Raw genomic sequence first — 15524 nt, forward strand, 5'->3', positions numbered from 1 at the left:
CAATGGAGTTGTTTGGGAAGTCCTTACTTATGAGAGGTACACTTTTGCAGAGACCTGAAGGGGATGAGTGACAAAACTTTGTAGATATATAAGAGAAGGACAGCGCAGACAGAGAAAAGGGTAAAGACCCTGAGGCAAGAACAGGCTTGGCATGTTTAAGGAATAACAAGGAAACTGGTGTAAGAGAAGGAGGAGTGGATTTGGAGGGAATGAAGTCAGTGAGGTAGAGGATAGAGAAGCTGTGGCAGATTAGTTATATTGGACCTTGGAGTTCATTATAGAAACTTTTGCCGGTGAGTGAGATGGGGAGGGTTTTTGAGGAGGGTTTTGAGCAAAGGAGCAATGAACTTGATGGTTTCTTCACTTTCCTGCTTGTCTCACTTCTGCTAGCATTTTACCAGTCACTTCAGTTTCACATCTAAAAAGTGTCTTCTAACTGAAGCATCAACTGCTGCCCAAGGTTTCTGGCCTGCTGGTCTACTAGCCTTCCCTGTGGAATTAGGGATTGTCAGTCCACAGAATCACATGAGCCAGTTCCTTGAAATACATCTCTTTATATTTATCTGTGAATTTATCATTCTACTGGTCTGTGTCTCTGGAGAACTCTTGTGATTAAAAAAAAAAAAAGGAAATTCTATTCATCCTGCATATTCAGTCACACAGCAGTAGTGGTCTCTACCCCCTTATCCACAGTTTTGCTTTCTAAGATTTCAGTCGGCCAAAGTCAATTGTGGTCTAAAATTACTCAATGAACATTTTCAGAAATAAATAATTCTAATGTTTTCAGTTGCAAGCCATTCTGAGTAGTGTGATGAAATCTTCTGCTGTCCCACTTTGAAATAACCACGATGTGAGTCATCACTTTGTCCATGTATACACACTATATATGTTACCTGCCTGGTAGTCACTTAGTAGCCATCTTAGTTATCAGATGAACTGTCACAATATTACAAGTAGCCCTTATTATTATTAAGCATTATTCAATTAATCCTTATTTTACTTAATATTGGCCCAAAGTGTAAGAATAGTGATGCTGGCAATTCCAATAGACCAAAGGGAAGCTATAAAGGTCTACTTCTAAATATCATCTCACATCAAGAAGAAGAAGGGTGAGTATAGTACAATGGGATATTTTGAGAGAAACTGCATTCCCATACTTATTATTATAGTATGTTATAATTATTCTATTTTATTATTAATTATTGTTAATCTCTTACTGTGCCTAATTTATAAATTAAATGTATCATGGGTATGTATGTATTTATAGGGTTTGATAGTATCCATGACTTCAGGTATCCACTGAGGGTCTTAGAACATATCTGACAAGGATAAGGGTGATATCCAGTTCTTCTATCAAATTATCACTCTGTTCATGTTGTCACTTTCGAGTACACATTCTAATCATGAAACTCCTAAATTACTAGTAAGGTAGAAACAACTTTGTGACATTATGGGTTGGCAAAATGTCACGTAAAACCAGGGATAAATTTCTTACAGAACTATTTAAACAGAATAAGTTTCCTCATATAGTCATCAGCTCCTTGTGACTGGAAATATTCATACTGGTTGAGTGATTTGCTGAGTGGGAGCTTGATCTAGAGTTCTCTGAAGTCATGCTGTACTATCCCCATCTTTTCAACATTCTGTACATCCTGGATTATGCTGGCATATTCCATTTCTTGAAATATAAATTTCATCTGAGTCTTCATGCTGAGCTCTTCAATGGTTCCACACTAGAATTTATAAAAACTTGAATTCCTTGCTATATTCAAGGCCCTCTTCCATTCACAACAATAGTTTCATCTCTGCTCCTCTCCTTTAGATGGGCTAACCTGCCATTGTCTAGCAAACATCCCATTCTTACCTACAAATCTCAATCTTTGCTTGTTCTGTATTTGTAACCTTTAAAAAGCTTAAATATTAAAAAACAAAAATTGCTGTTTAAAAGTTTATAATCTCAGCATCTAACTTTGCTGCCTCCCATCTGTTTTCTTTCCTTTCTTCTCCTTGTCCTTCCTTTTATTCTCCAAAAATTAACTCATGCTATTCGTTCATCCATTTATTCATTCAACAAATAACAAACACTTACTCTGTACTAGGTACTGGTATACATACTTGAGATACAGTAATGGAAAAAAAAAATCATAGCCTTCATGGAGTTTACCTGCTTCAGTTTGTTTTATATACTTAGCAAAATACCATGGACAACTTTCTAAGTCAGTAGATGTAGATCTGCCACATTCTTTTTAATTGCTACTTAGTATTGCATTAGTGAACATTTAGATTGTTTCCAATTTTTGGCTGCTAACCAAGCTATGTAATATATGTTAGTAAAAACAAACATTTATGTATATATAAAATTTTGCTATTATTTCAGTGAGATATCATAAGTCAAGGGTATCCACATTTTTATTTTATCAGATATCATATTTTCAGTTACCAGGAATTGTAGCAATTTAAAATCCAACAGTGGATCAGAGGAAATTTTCCCTATTAGTGGTTGCCTTCAAGGGTCAGGCTGTTCAAGTGGTTTTAGAAATGGTAGAAACTGATGAAATGATGAGCATAGTTCCAAAGGCTTCCAGATTCTGTTTATTTTTTTTTTTTAATATTAATTGCCAAAGAGTATGCCTATGGACTTCATTTGTCTTAGAGCATCACCAAGACCCTATACCCACACTCACTGAAATGGTATCTTCTTAATCTTTTTCATTTCTTCAAAGCTAACAAATTAAAAATATTACTTCACTACTATTATAATACTCCTTTCCTAAATTATTTGAGTTTGGGCATCATTTTATATGGATTTTGGACATTTATGTTCCCTTTGGAATTACCTTTTTGTCTCCTTTCCTATTTCGCTATTAAGCTGTTTATCTTTTCTTATGAATTTTGTCCAATTTGGACAAATTCCACACATTTTTAATATAAATCTTTTGTGTATGTTGCAAACACTTTTCTTCCTACAATAGCTTCATAAGAAGTATACAATCTAAAATAGCAGGTCATATTTTTTTCCAAAAATTTCTTTTTAATTTTAAAATTTATTCTTCTGATGTGAACAAAAAAATTAGTTTTCTGGTTTAGGGGCTAGGGCGGTATCTTAGTGGTAGGACCCTTGTCTCACACATGTGAGGCACTGGGTTCAATCCTCAGCACCACATAAAAATAAATAAAGATATTGTGTTCATCTACAACTCAAAAAATATTTTTTAAAAAAATTAAGTTTTCTGCTTTAAAAAAAAGTTTCAGGATTCAAAGAAAATTACTGTATCCCGGGCCTGGTGGCACAAGCCTATAATCCCAGTGGCTCAGGAGGCTGAGACAGTAGGATTACAAGTTCAAAGCCAACCTCAGCAAAAGCGAGGCACTAAGCAACTCAGTGAGACCTACATAAAATACAAAATAGGGCTGGGGATGTGGCTCAGTGATTGAGCGCCCCTGAATTCAATCCCCAGTACCAAGAAAGAAAGAAAGAAAATTACTTTAAATAAATGATTCTTGCCTACCATTTTAATACTTTTAGAAAGACACTAAATTTTTGTACATGTTGTGTTTGGGATTTTGATGAGTTTTCAAATGATATGCAGTGAGCCCATGCGTTAGAACCCAAGAGCCTTGGGCATGAATCCAGTTCTGCTGTTTACTATCTATGTGAACTTGAGCTAGTTATTTAGCGTGTCAGCCTTGCTCCCTTCTGTGCACTGGTGATATTGCTTATCTCAAAGAGTTCTAGTTTTACATTATTTGACTTATTAATAAGTTAATTGAGTTATTCTTCCAAATATATTTCACTCAACACCTAATATATAGTACTTAATTGGCTCAAACTGATTAATTTATTAAGTAGTAGCTATAATCACCACTAGGCATTTTTTAAAATAGGGTATTTGAAGTATTTTCAGATGAAATGACATGATATCTGGTATTTACTTCAAAATAATCTGAAAGGGGAATGTGGGTGTAACTTAAACAGGGTTAGCCTTAAGTTAGTAATTCTTGAAGCCAGTGTCAGTCCATAGAGAATCTATTATTTTTATTCATGTATGTTTGAAAGGTCTCAAAATTAAAAAAAATTAAAAGCATCTTTAGAAGCTGTTGAAAATAACAAAGTGTAAACATTTTTTTTTTATTTCTAAGTAGAATACTATGTAAATATTATTGTCTGTACTTATCTGTATTTTCTTAAACCCCTCAGAAGGAAGAAAGGGAAAAAAAAATAGAGAAAGAGGTTCTGTTTTTGTTTTCTTTTTAACCTCTTTTGTGTATGTGGTAAAACACAATTGACCCGTCTACTATTTTAACAGCAACTTAAATGTAAAACACTTACATTATTATAAGTTATTATAAGAAACAATTTTTAAAATATATTTTTAGTTGTTATAGACCTTTATTTTTTTCATACGTGGTACTGAGAATCAAACCCAGTGCCTCACACATGCCAGGCAAGTGTGCTACTGCTGAACCACAGCCCAGCCCATAAGAAACAATTTTTAATAATTAAAACTATTCATCCGCAGACATGGCTCCTATAAGGTAGTCATCACTCACACCTGGAAGGGGCTGATTGGAAGCTAACTGACCTCTGGGTCACTTCCAATTATGATGCTATAAACCTGACTTTAGTTTATACCATTTCTTTTCTTTTGAAAATATGATAGCAGTCCCCTGTAGCCTTTATAAAAATTATTTCTAAGTAAAAAGATATTTAACAAATATTTATAGGCTAGGAAAGTAGATAATATAATGTACAGTGTAGTGTGAAAAGAGGGGGTAGGGAGATGAATGGCTAGAGAAATAATTACAGTAAAATATGATTAATGACTGAGCTATATTCAGAGGCCTTTAAGCACAGAAGTTAATTCTGGAGAAGTGAGGGAAAGCTTCACAGAAGAAATGACACATGAGCTGATTCTTAAACCTTCTTTAAACAAAAATATATTGGTTACTTACTCTACAGCAGCAAAAGTTGTATGGCACCTTCATACTGTGGACCTCTGTAGAGATATAAAATAGAACAAGGAGGTTTTATACTTGTAAAAAACATGGAACTCTCTGACAAGTAATATTAGGTGAATAAAATCAGAGTGCAGGGATGTGAACTTAAAATATCTGCACCGTAGTTGTGATACAATTTTTATTGACTGTATCTTTCAGGAATTTATTTGGCTGCATATTACAGGACTCTAACAAACAGTAATTTCAAAGAGTAGCTGAAAAGTGTTTATCTCAGAAAACAGAAAGCTGGGGGTGGGTAGCTCACTGGTAGAGCACTTGCTTAGCATGCACAAGGTCCTAGGTTCACTCCCCAGCACAAGAAAGAGAAAGAAAAGAAACAAGAAATCTGGAGGTGTGCTTATCAGCAGGTACAGCCCTCAAATGAGTCCTTGGGGGCTCAAGTTTCTCCTTTCTTCCTGTTCTGCCATTCTCTCATTTCTTCCTGCTCTACCATCCTTAGCTTGGGGCTATCTTTAGGATCCTTGAGTCTCTATTGGGCCTCTAAGCAGTTGGGCCATATTCTAGACAAGAAGAAAGGGTGTGCCCAAAATGCCAAAGGTACACACTAGCTGAATCTGTCTCTTTGTCTCAGGAACTTAGTAGGCTTCTCAGAAACCCCACCTAGTGGACTTCTGTTCAGTTTGATTGGCAAGAATTTGTCACATCTAGGTGCAGATTTGGGGAGGTTTTTTTTAAGAGAGTGCATTGCCACTCCAAAGATAATCAAAGGTATGTTGGTGGTGAGGAAGGGAAGAAAGGGTAGGTAACTGGCAAGGTCTGCCATTCTTTTTTTTTAGTTTTAAAAAGCATGGAGCGCCTGATAGGTCTAGCTCACACAAGAGCTGGAGCTGAACAATTAAAAAATGGCCCCAGTGGTTTATTTAAGGTGGTACAACAAAGTCAGGGATAAGGTTTCAGGGGCGGAGCCTTGCTTCATGGAAAGTCTGCCATTCTTATTTCAGAAGTTTATGATGCTAAAAAATTTGCAGAAATGTTAGAGGAAAATGAAGAAATCAAAAGCAGATGAAGTTGTTTAACATATAATTGAAAGTGATTTGCTGGAATTTCTTTCAAAAACATTGATTAATTTTAAGTTCTTTTTTTTTTAAAAAAAAATTATATTTAAGTTGTAGTTGAACACAATACCTTTATTTTATTTATTTATTTTTATGTGGTGTTGAGGGTTGAACCTAGGGCCTCGCATGTGCTAGGCGAGCACTCTACCACTGAGGTACAACCGCAGCCCCAATTTTGAGTTCTTTTAATGTGGTCATTATTTCTTTTTTATTCTTTATTTTTTAAAAAATATCTTTTAGTTGTAGGTGGACACAATGCCTTCATTTTTATTAATTTATTTGTATATAGTGCTGAGGACTGAACCCAGTGCCTCATCCATGCTGGGCAAGCGCTCTACCACTGAGCCACAACCCCAGCCCAGTAATTATTTTTTTACTCAAATTGCTTAACACAAATGATATTTATTTGTAGCATTTTTCCAAATCACTTAGATGAGATATACCAAAGAGGAATAAAATATAGATAGATAGATAGATAGATAGATAGATAAAATGGTATGATGATGTTTATTTAATATGATTTTTTAATCCAGTGTATTGAAAGTTCATTAGATTGCTTAAGGTAGCTTAAAATAGTAATAAGATAATGAGAAAAAAAATTCTCCCAGATTTTTTCATACTTTCACTGCTTCTCTGCTGTATACTAAATAGGATTCTTGGATAATGTGATCAAGAATTATTTATCTGATAACAAAATCTGAGAAGTTGAGAATATAATACTGTTACAGAGCTGGGGCCTTCCAAGAAACTGAGGCAGCACAAAGAACTCCCCCTTCAAACCTGATTTTTGCAACCACATCAGATTTTAGAAAATGTCATTCAAAATAAGAGGAATAAGTTTATTTTTTATTTGTTTTTTTAAAAGAAGACTTTTTTTATAACTTTATTTTTTAATTTTTTTTATTTTTTATGTGGTGCTGAGGATTGAACCCAGTGCCTCACAGGTGCTAGGCAAGCGCTGTACCATTGAGCCACAACCCTTGCCCAGAAATGAATTTATTGAAGGGACAGAAAAAGGAAAGGGGAAATTCTCAAGGGAGAAAGTGTGTCCTGTCAGAGAGGAGAAGAACAATGTCCCTTTCCTGCACTCCAGCTTTATTGGGGATCCCAAGAAGTTTCCAGAATCCCACCCAGGTCTACCTCTTGACTTTTGACTGGCAGCAAGATGATATCAGTCTTTCAAGTCCCCACTGTCATGGCAACTCTAAGTCATCTTGGCACATGCTGACCTTACATTCTTAAAAGATTTTATGGTTAAAAGGAACTATCCTTGTTTCCCAGAATTTCAGGATCTGGTCACAAAAGTCGCCTGGATTCCTCTTATCAGCATTTCTGCATTTCTCCTGCAGTTAACAGGTAGTTTGCTGAGGAATCTGGCATATCCTGTCCACTTAGGTCGGGCAAGGCTGCAGGTAAATTGCTTCTTGGAAAAGAAAGCATGTGGGGATCAACACAGTGGGCCCATTTTATAAAATAATTTTTTTAACTTTGTGTTCCTGCCATTTCACATCTGTCTGTCCCCTATCAATACTAGATAATGGAATTATAAAACAGATTTTAGATGACCAGCCACTTTATTTCTATTTCTTACAGAAAAATAACTACCAATAATAGCAGTAGTTTTGTGTCTTTTTTAACAATTAGCTGCTACTCTGGGGGTTTTGTTGTTGTTGTTGTTGTTTATTTGTTTGTTTTAATTGATGAATCTTAGAATTAGGGAGCAGGAAGGAATTTGTTTATCTAGCACTCTTCTTTTCAGTGATAAGAAAACCAAGGGCCTGATTATTTAAAGAGTTTGCCCCTAGCTATCTCATGTAATAGGCAGAAGTAGAAATGTCATTGAGATTCCTGACTGGGCTAAATCAGTTGATTTGGTTCTGAGCAAATTATTTAGAAACAACTTGATTACTTTATTCAGTTATTCTGCACAATAAAAGAGCCAAACTTGTTCTTAATATATTTTCTTCTAGTAAAGTTTCTTTCCATAGTACTTAAAAACTGGGGGTGAAAACTGGACAGATTTTTTATGAACATTGGTAACTTTGGCTTATTACCCCTCTCCTTCATTTAATATTTGGGAAGTAAATAGACACTTGAAATTATCATTGGTCACTATGACAAAGTGACTCTGAGTTCCAGCTTTCTCTTTTTCAAACTCCATGTTCTCAATCAAGTATTTAACCTCCCCAGACCTGCTGTAATTAGAATCATAAGTAGATAATATACATGAGTTCTTTTTGTAAATGTTGGGCCCTATACAATCTGATGGGTTTTCACTTTGAGTATTATCATTGTTTTTGTTACTACTGACTGTGGCATTTAAAAGTTGCTATTAATTTAATGAATGCTCTTTTATGCTTATAGATGTCTTTATTAAAAGCTCACAATTACTTATTTTCTTCCTCAGGGTAATTCAAAACACCTACAGCTTCTTGCTTGCCTGGTGATTACTTTTCTTTCCCAAGCTAAGCCTCAAGAGAGACTTATCCAAATGCTTAACCCTTTTGAGTTTTATGCTTGCCCATAATTTATTTGTGTGATTTTATTTTTGAAATGTGACAATATGGATTTTTTTTTCAGTGAATGGCTTTGTAAACTAGAAAGCATTTTGAAGATAGTAATAAGATGTACTTTTTATTCCTTTCTTTTAGTTGTTTTTTAAAGGATAATTTTAAATGTTAGCTCTGCTCTTAAAAAATGTTTTCTGTTAACTTCTCAATAGTCTTATAAGCATCTATCCTTAATGATTTTCTTGGGGATGTAATGAGATTTTAATCTAACCATGAATTTACTTTTTTCTTAGAAACTGTTTCACTCACTGGTTCATCTCCTTTCCATATTCCTGCAGTTTGTAATCAAGTGCAATATGTCTGTTGGGTCATCTTTACATTCTCTTTAATTTTTTAAACAAAGGAAATGAACTAGAGATATTTTTTTGATATTACCAAGTTATTTGACTCCTTTATTTTTAATTATATTTTTATATAATTATTATTTTATAGTTGTTCAATAAGTACTATATTTGAGAGAAGAGGGGCAAGTGTTTGTTATTTGATGTATTTATTCTTCTCCATGTCCAAAGGAGGTTTGAGGTCAAGCCCTTTGGTCACATTTGCCTTGGACCTTTGTAATATCTCTCTACTTTTACTATCCACTTTTTCAGATTTTTTCCCACATTACCGCCTTCAGGATATTCTTCCTAAATTATTAAAGCATATATATCATCCCTCTTCTCTAATAAAATACAGACCCTTTAACCTGCTCTAACCTACCTCCAGATTCCTATTTCTCACTTAACCCTCATGCTTTTTTTTTTTTTTCTAACCAAACTGACCTCCTCATCCTCACCACATTTTCCAGCCTTGCCTTCCCTAGGCCTTAATTCCTGGTCTTCCTTATTTATGGGTTCCTAATGCCTGCTGTTGTCTCTGCTCTTTCTCTCCAGCTATGGAAATCCTACTTTATTGTTCAAGGCCTAGCTCTCATTAGGTTCTTTGAGGTGTATTTGGGAGGCAGCCTAGGTAGTAGAAATAGATTGGATTTTAGGGTCTCTTTTCCATTGTTGCATAACAAACCACCTCAAACTTATAGTAGCTTTTTTTTTCCCCAAAGGGTCTTTTTTTGTTTTATTTATTTATTTAAGTTAGAGAGGGAAACAATGAGTTGCTAAGGATCGAACCCAGTGTCTCACACATGCAAGGTAAGTGCTTTGCCACTGAGCCACAACCCCAGCCCCAAACCTTAGTAGCTTAAAACAACCATTTTTTTCTCATAATTCTGCAGGTTGACTAGACTGTTCCTCTGCTGATTTCTCCTGGGTATATTTTTGTGGTCTGGTAAAACAGCCAGGGGCTTAGCTGGGCTCCGATGACTATACTTCTCTCCATGTTGTTTTTCATCCTCTGGGAGGCTGTACTAGGTTTCTTAACATGTAGTCTCAGGGCAGCATTCCAAGAAGGCAAGTCCCAATGCAAAACACTTACCAAGCCTGTTTGACCCAAGTCTGCTGATGTCCCCTTGGCCAGACAAATCATATTTATCAAACTTAGAGTCAATCAAACAGGAGACTACACATGGCATGGAAATCCAAAGAGATGGTTTATTATTGGTAAGCTGTCTGCCCCTGGCTGCAGTGATTCATATTCTTTCCATGGGCATAATGTGCTGCCTCCTAAGATCCCTAAGACTCACCTATTTCATGGCATCGAGTTCAAAGTCCATGATCTCATCATTTGCACTAGGTCTAGATGTGGATGTGGCTCCCTGGATACAGCTCCTCTTAACTCAGGAATCTAGAAACTAAAAAAATAAGTAGTCCACCCCACCACTGCCACCTCATATCCAGTATACAACATTGAGGCAGGAACAAATTAACCAGTAGTCACAATAGTCACTTAATTTTTTAATATTGATTTTTTAGTTGTAGGTGGGCAGAATAACTTTATTTTATTTTTATGTGGTTCTGAGACTCAAACCCAGTGCCTCACACATACTAGGCAAGCGCTCTACCTCTGAGCCATAACCCCAGCCCCCAACTTCTGTTTTTTAAAAAGGAGTAATGAGGGCTGGAGATATAGCTCAGTTGGTAGAGTGCTTGCCTTGCATGCCCAGGCCCTGGGTTCAATCTCCAGCACCATTTAAAAAAAAAGGAGTAATGAGAGGTACACAGTAAATATTGGTCCAGAGCAATGCTGAAATTCAGCTGGGCAGTGAGCAAGGAATGCTTCATGATTAGGGCCGAGTCCTACTCCCTAGAATTTGTTTCCTAATCCACCTCTTTGTGGCTCTTGACTCTGCTCTCTGAGCTATCTTCCCTTTTTAGTAAAAACTGGCTCCTATCTATAGCTGACTAGCTACCAACCTGCTTTTTGTCCAGAAAGCTGGAGATCCAGAAACTCCTTTTCCCCCTCATCTTAAACTCTGTTACTTTTAACCCAAACTCATAACTTCTTTAAATTTTTTTTGAGATTCTGATTGGCCATTCTGTACCCTAAAAGCCATATTCATAATTCATTTTTGAGACAGACCTCTGAACTTTGAACTGAGAATGAGGCTGCAGTGGGGCAGTACCCTTAAAATTCATAGATGCTCTTTTGTCTGAGAGTTCTCCCAGTCACCACTTTCAGTTTTTTGGGTCTTTACAAAGGGTCTTATGGCCATGCCTTTGATTTTATCTTTTTTCTAATATGTTTTCTTATTTTGGGAGTCTTTTTCTAGAAGTACTGAAAATGTTAACAGCTTTATTTTCAGCTTAGAAATTCTTTGCTCCTTTGTTGTTCCTCTAAATTGTGCTTGAAAATTGAACGATTCTGTCAATATCTCATTTATTTCATACATTTTATCTATAATGATAATTACAGCATTCTGTCTGGAAATCTTATTAAGATCCCTAAGTTAATTAGATTCAATATCTATATATGCATATAGGTATGAAGAGGTTATCTTTCAAGTTACTCCATGTACAAAATGGTTTTCCCACTTGTTTCACTACCTTATAGCACAGTATGTCCCTTCTCAGTCCTCTAGGAGCAATTTCCTCAATGTCTTTTCAGCCCATACAAAGGTTTGCCATTTTTTCACCCTTCACTTCTAAGACTCAAAGCTATTGATATGTAGTTTAAGTTTTGATTACAACAACACCTCACTATTAGATATACCAGTTTCTGTGTTGCATATATATTGTTGCATAACAAACCACTCTATATTTTAGTGATTGAAAATAACCATTTTTATTTCTTACCATTCTATAAGTTGACAGGGTGGTTCTTCTACATAGGGTCATGTGATTCCTGTGACTGCCTTAGATAAACCTAAGCTTGTCAGTTACATGAGCATTCATTAGGCTTTGCTTGCATCATGTTTGTTGATGTCCTATTGACCAAGCAAGTACATGGCCAAGCCCAGGGTTAATGTGGTAAGGACTGCACAGGACCATGGACCAAGAGATATAGTTCACATGGGGCCATTTGTAATGGTTAAAGTCCAACAGATTTCCAGTTTACATTACTTTGTATCCTTGGAAAGTCATTTCACTTGTGTGCAACAATTTTTTTATGTGCATAAAGGGGTAAATAATATCTATAATAGGGTTGTTATGATATTTTAATTTTAAGTAATTACTTGTTTATTTATTTTTGTACTGGGGATCGAACCCAGAGCTTCATGCATGCTAGGCAAGAGCTCTACCACTGAACCAATCCCCACCCTCTAATAACTACTTGTTTTTTGTGCAGTTATGAGAGTAATACTTTTGTCATTGTGCAAAATATACAAACTGTAGAAAATTATTTAAAAGAAAGCAAACATCTCCTGAAATTCCATCTAATACAATACTATACCAGGAGCTCCTCAGGGCCTTTTCTGTCCTATTTTCCATTGTAAGGATGTGTGTGTGTGTGTGTGTGTGTGTGTGTACACCTTTCTCATCCTGAAAGGTAAAGTCCCTGAAGGAAGAGAACTCAACTCTGTAAATTCCATAACTTTGTATTTAGGATGATAATGCACATTAAATACTTAGCCTAATATCTGGCACAGATATATTCCCACTTAAATTGTTGTTCTGTTGATACTACCAAGGATTCTTAGAAGTCTTAAAGTTATGAGAATGAGAAAAGTATCCTGAGAGCAAAATATCTAAATGGAACTGTGGAGGGTGGCTTCTGTCTGGGGAGTCCAGTGAATTGTGAGGTAGAGTGTAGGAGCATTATAGAGAAAGACGTTGTCAAGATCTACTTATAGATCCCAAACTACTCAATGGCAAGGCCTCTATTATGAATTCTTAATTAAAAAGGAATACCCCCTTCAAAGAATAATCTAGTAAATGTTTTATTGTTGAAAACTTGAAGCCTGACATTAGTAATAAAAATTATATTCTTGATACTCAAACAGATTTTATCTTTATGTTTTAGTCAAAGAAGTTTGGCAGAGATCACAGAACTTATCCATACTGCTCTCCTTGTACATCGTGGGATAGTAAATTTAAATGAATTGCAGTCTTCTGATGGACCACTGAAAGACATGCAATTCGGAAATAAAATAGCTATCCTAAGTGGAGACTTTCTTCTAGCAAATGCATGCAATGGACTAGCCCTGCTACAGAACACCAAGGTAAAAAATGTAAGAGTTTGCTTATACCTGGATGGCCTTCAGGTGGTTCTTGGTTGGGAGATGGAGCCATAGAGGTCTCTACGCTCTGTGCCCAACTCCCCAATGTAGATGTTCAGTAAAACTTTGTTGACGATGATGATGGCAGTGTCAACATCAGGGAAAACTGGTAAATGCTATAAGTCAGTTTTGAACGTAATTTTTATTTTTTTGTGATTACAGGTAAAATTCATTAATTATTATTCCAAATAAAGAATATATAAATAAATTAAATATATTTTTAACAAATTTTAAATTATTAAAATTAAATTATTAAAAAATATTCTAAATAAAGAATATATAAATAAATATTATCTATAATCCCACTACCTAGTTAATATTTTCATGTATTTCTTTGTAGTCATTTGTTGGCTATTCATTTATACTTTTATATATAGGGATCATTTTTATAATATACAAGAATGTGCTTGTATATAAGGTTTTTTAATCCTATGTATTGCTTTGCACCTCTTATTATAATGTGGGTATTTTCCCATGCTATTAACATTTTTCAAAAAAAAAACATTTTTCATACATTTTAAATAATTGCATAATATTCTTTCATTTAGATATTATGTCATTTATTTAACAAATTCTTTAGTGTTCAACATTTAGTCTGCTTCTTATTCATCACAAATAGACCTGCAGTAAATATCTTTTCACATCAATTTTCTCATTCCTGATTTTCCATTATAGATTGTTTCTTTTTTTAATATTTATTTTTTAGTTGTAGTTGGACACAATACCTTTATTTTATTTATTTTTATGTGGTGCTAAGGATTGAACCCAGGGCCTCACATGTGCTAGGCGAGTACTGTACCACTGAGCCACAACCCTAGCCCCTCCAGGTTATTTCTTTAAGATAAATTGAAAGGGTTTAAACATTTTCAGAATTCTTGATACATATTGTCGCACTGCTTTCTGTAAAGGAGAAATATTCTTTATATATCAGGTTTATGTTTGACTACAAGAGAACATTGGCCTGTGTATGTGTGGGAGGAGATTCTTTATTATTTCTCTCATGTAAAAACATCCAGAAGTTGGTATGGTGATTCTGCAAAGTCAAGGACCCAGGCTCCTTCTATCTTACTGTTCTGCCCTCCTTATCTTACCACTTCATGGTCTAAGACAGTTGCCATCATGCCTCACTCCAGTCAATAGGAAGGAAAGAGGAAGAAAGGCAAAAATGGACAGATCTCCTTTCCTTGAAGGTCACCTGAGTGTACATCTGGTTTGCTAAGAACAGTCTCAGTGTAGGACAGCTTTCCCCAAATACCATCTTGTTTGGCTTTTGTTCTGAATTTTCCATTTTTTAACAGGGATTTATTATCTAATTATTACATTAGAATAAGACACAACAGGTTTGATAGATTTCCACATTGTACTTCTAGCCTCTGCTTAATTTTTGTCTAATATAAACTAATTGTACTGTGAAACCCTTACACAGTGGACAGAGTTCTCATTTTAAGGTGTTATTAAATCTGAAAGACAACCAGCAGTAAGTAACTCATCTCTTTTTCACAGCCCTTTTAGACACAGTGTAATTAACACCTCCTCATTGCAGGGCAATTGCTGATCCCACAAAATACACTTAAATACAAATGTCTAGACTGAGATAACTCCTTTCTGTATTAAGTCATGAGAGAAGTTATTTGCCACTGCTGCCCTAGTTAGCTACTTGGTGTTATCAACCAATTGTACCATGATCCATGCATGGACTACAAGTCACAAAGCTGCCAGGTAGCCAGGCATGGTGGCACATGCCTGTAATCCCAGTGGCTCAGGAGGCTGAGATAGGAGGATCATGAATTGAAAGCCAGCCTCAGCAAAAGCGAGGTGCTAAGCAACTCAGTGAGACTCTGTCTCTACATAATACAGAATAGGGCTGGGGATGTTCCTCAGTGGTCAAGTGCCCCTGAGTTCAATCCCTGGTACAAAAAAAAAAAGCTGCCAGGTACCACTGTGTAAGCTCAGTGGGAAACATAGGTTTGATGTCTATAAAATATATGTGAGAAGTCAGAACTGGTCACTTGTGTTGTACAGCAAGTAAAAAGTAGGCTGAGCATGCTTGCTTGTATAGTGGAAATCTGGTAACTATTTTATATTTTTTACAGCACTTTGTTTTTATAAGTCCTTTTAGCAGGAGTGAGCTGAAAAAAACTAAAAATATATGTTTCATTTTTTTTAAAGTACTACATTTTTGTGTTTGGAGAAATTTGATAAGGAACATGTAACTTGCACAAAATGTTTGTTGACATTTACTATCCACTTTAGAGGCCATAGTGATATCACTAACCACATGAAAAT

At 35.5% G+C, this 15524-nt stretch overlaps 1 protein-coding gene across 4 annotated transcripts in view; it reads left to right on the forward strand.

The window, feature by feature from the left end:
• The window catches only part of Pdss2 (decaprenyl diphosphate synthase subunit 2), a 280419-nt gene that overhangs the window by 158065 nt on the left and 106830 nt on the right, over positions 1–15524 (forward strand). For all 4 annotated transcript variants that reach the window (XM_071613166.1, XM_071613167.1, XM_071613165.1 and 1 more), the window contains one exon: positions 12983–13181. In XM_071613166.1, the coding sequence (XP_071469267.1) occupies positions 12983–13181 (199 nt within the window). The remainder of the gene's footprint in view (positions 1–12982; positions 13182–15524) is intronic.

Source organism: Marmota flaviventris, chromosome 6, assembly GCF_047511675.1.
Source record: "Marmota flaviventris isolate mMarFla1 chromosome 6, mMarFla1.hap1, whole genome shotgun sequence".
In the NCBI taxonomy this organism is placed as follows: domain Eukaryota; kingdom Metazoa; phylum Chordata; class Mammalia; order Rodentia; family Sciuridae; genus Marmota; species Marmota flaviventris.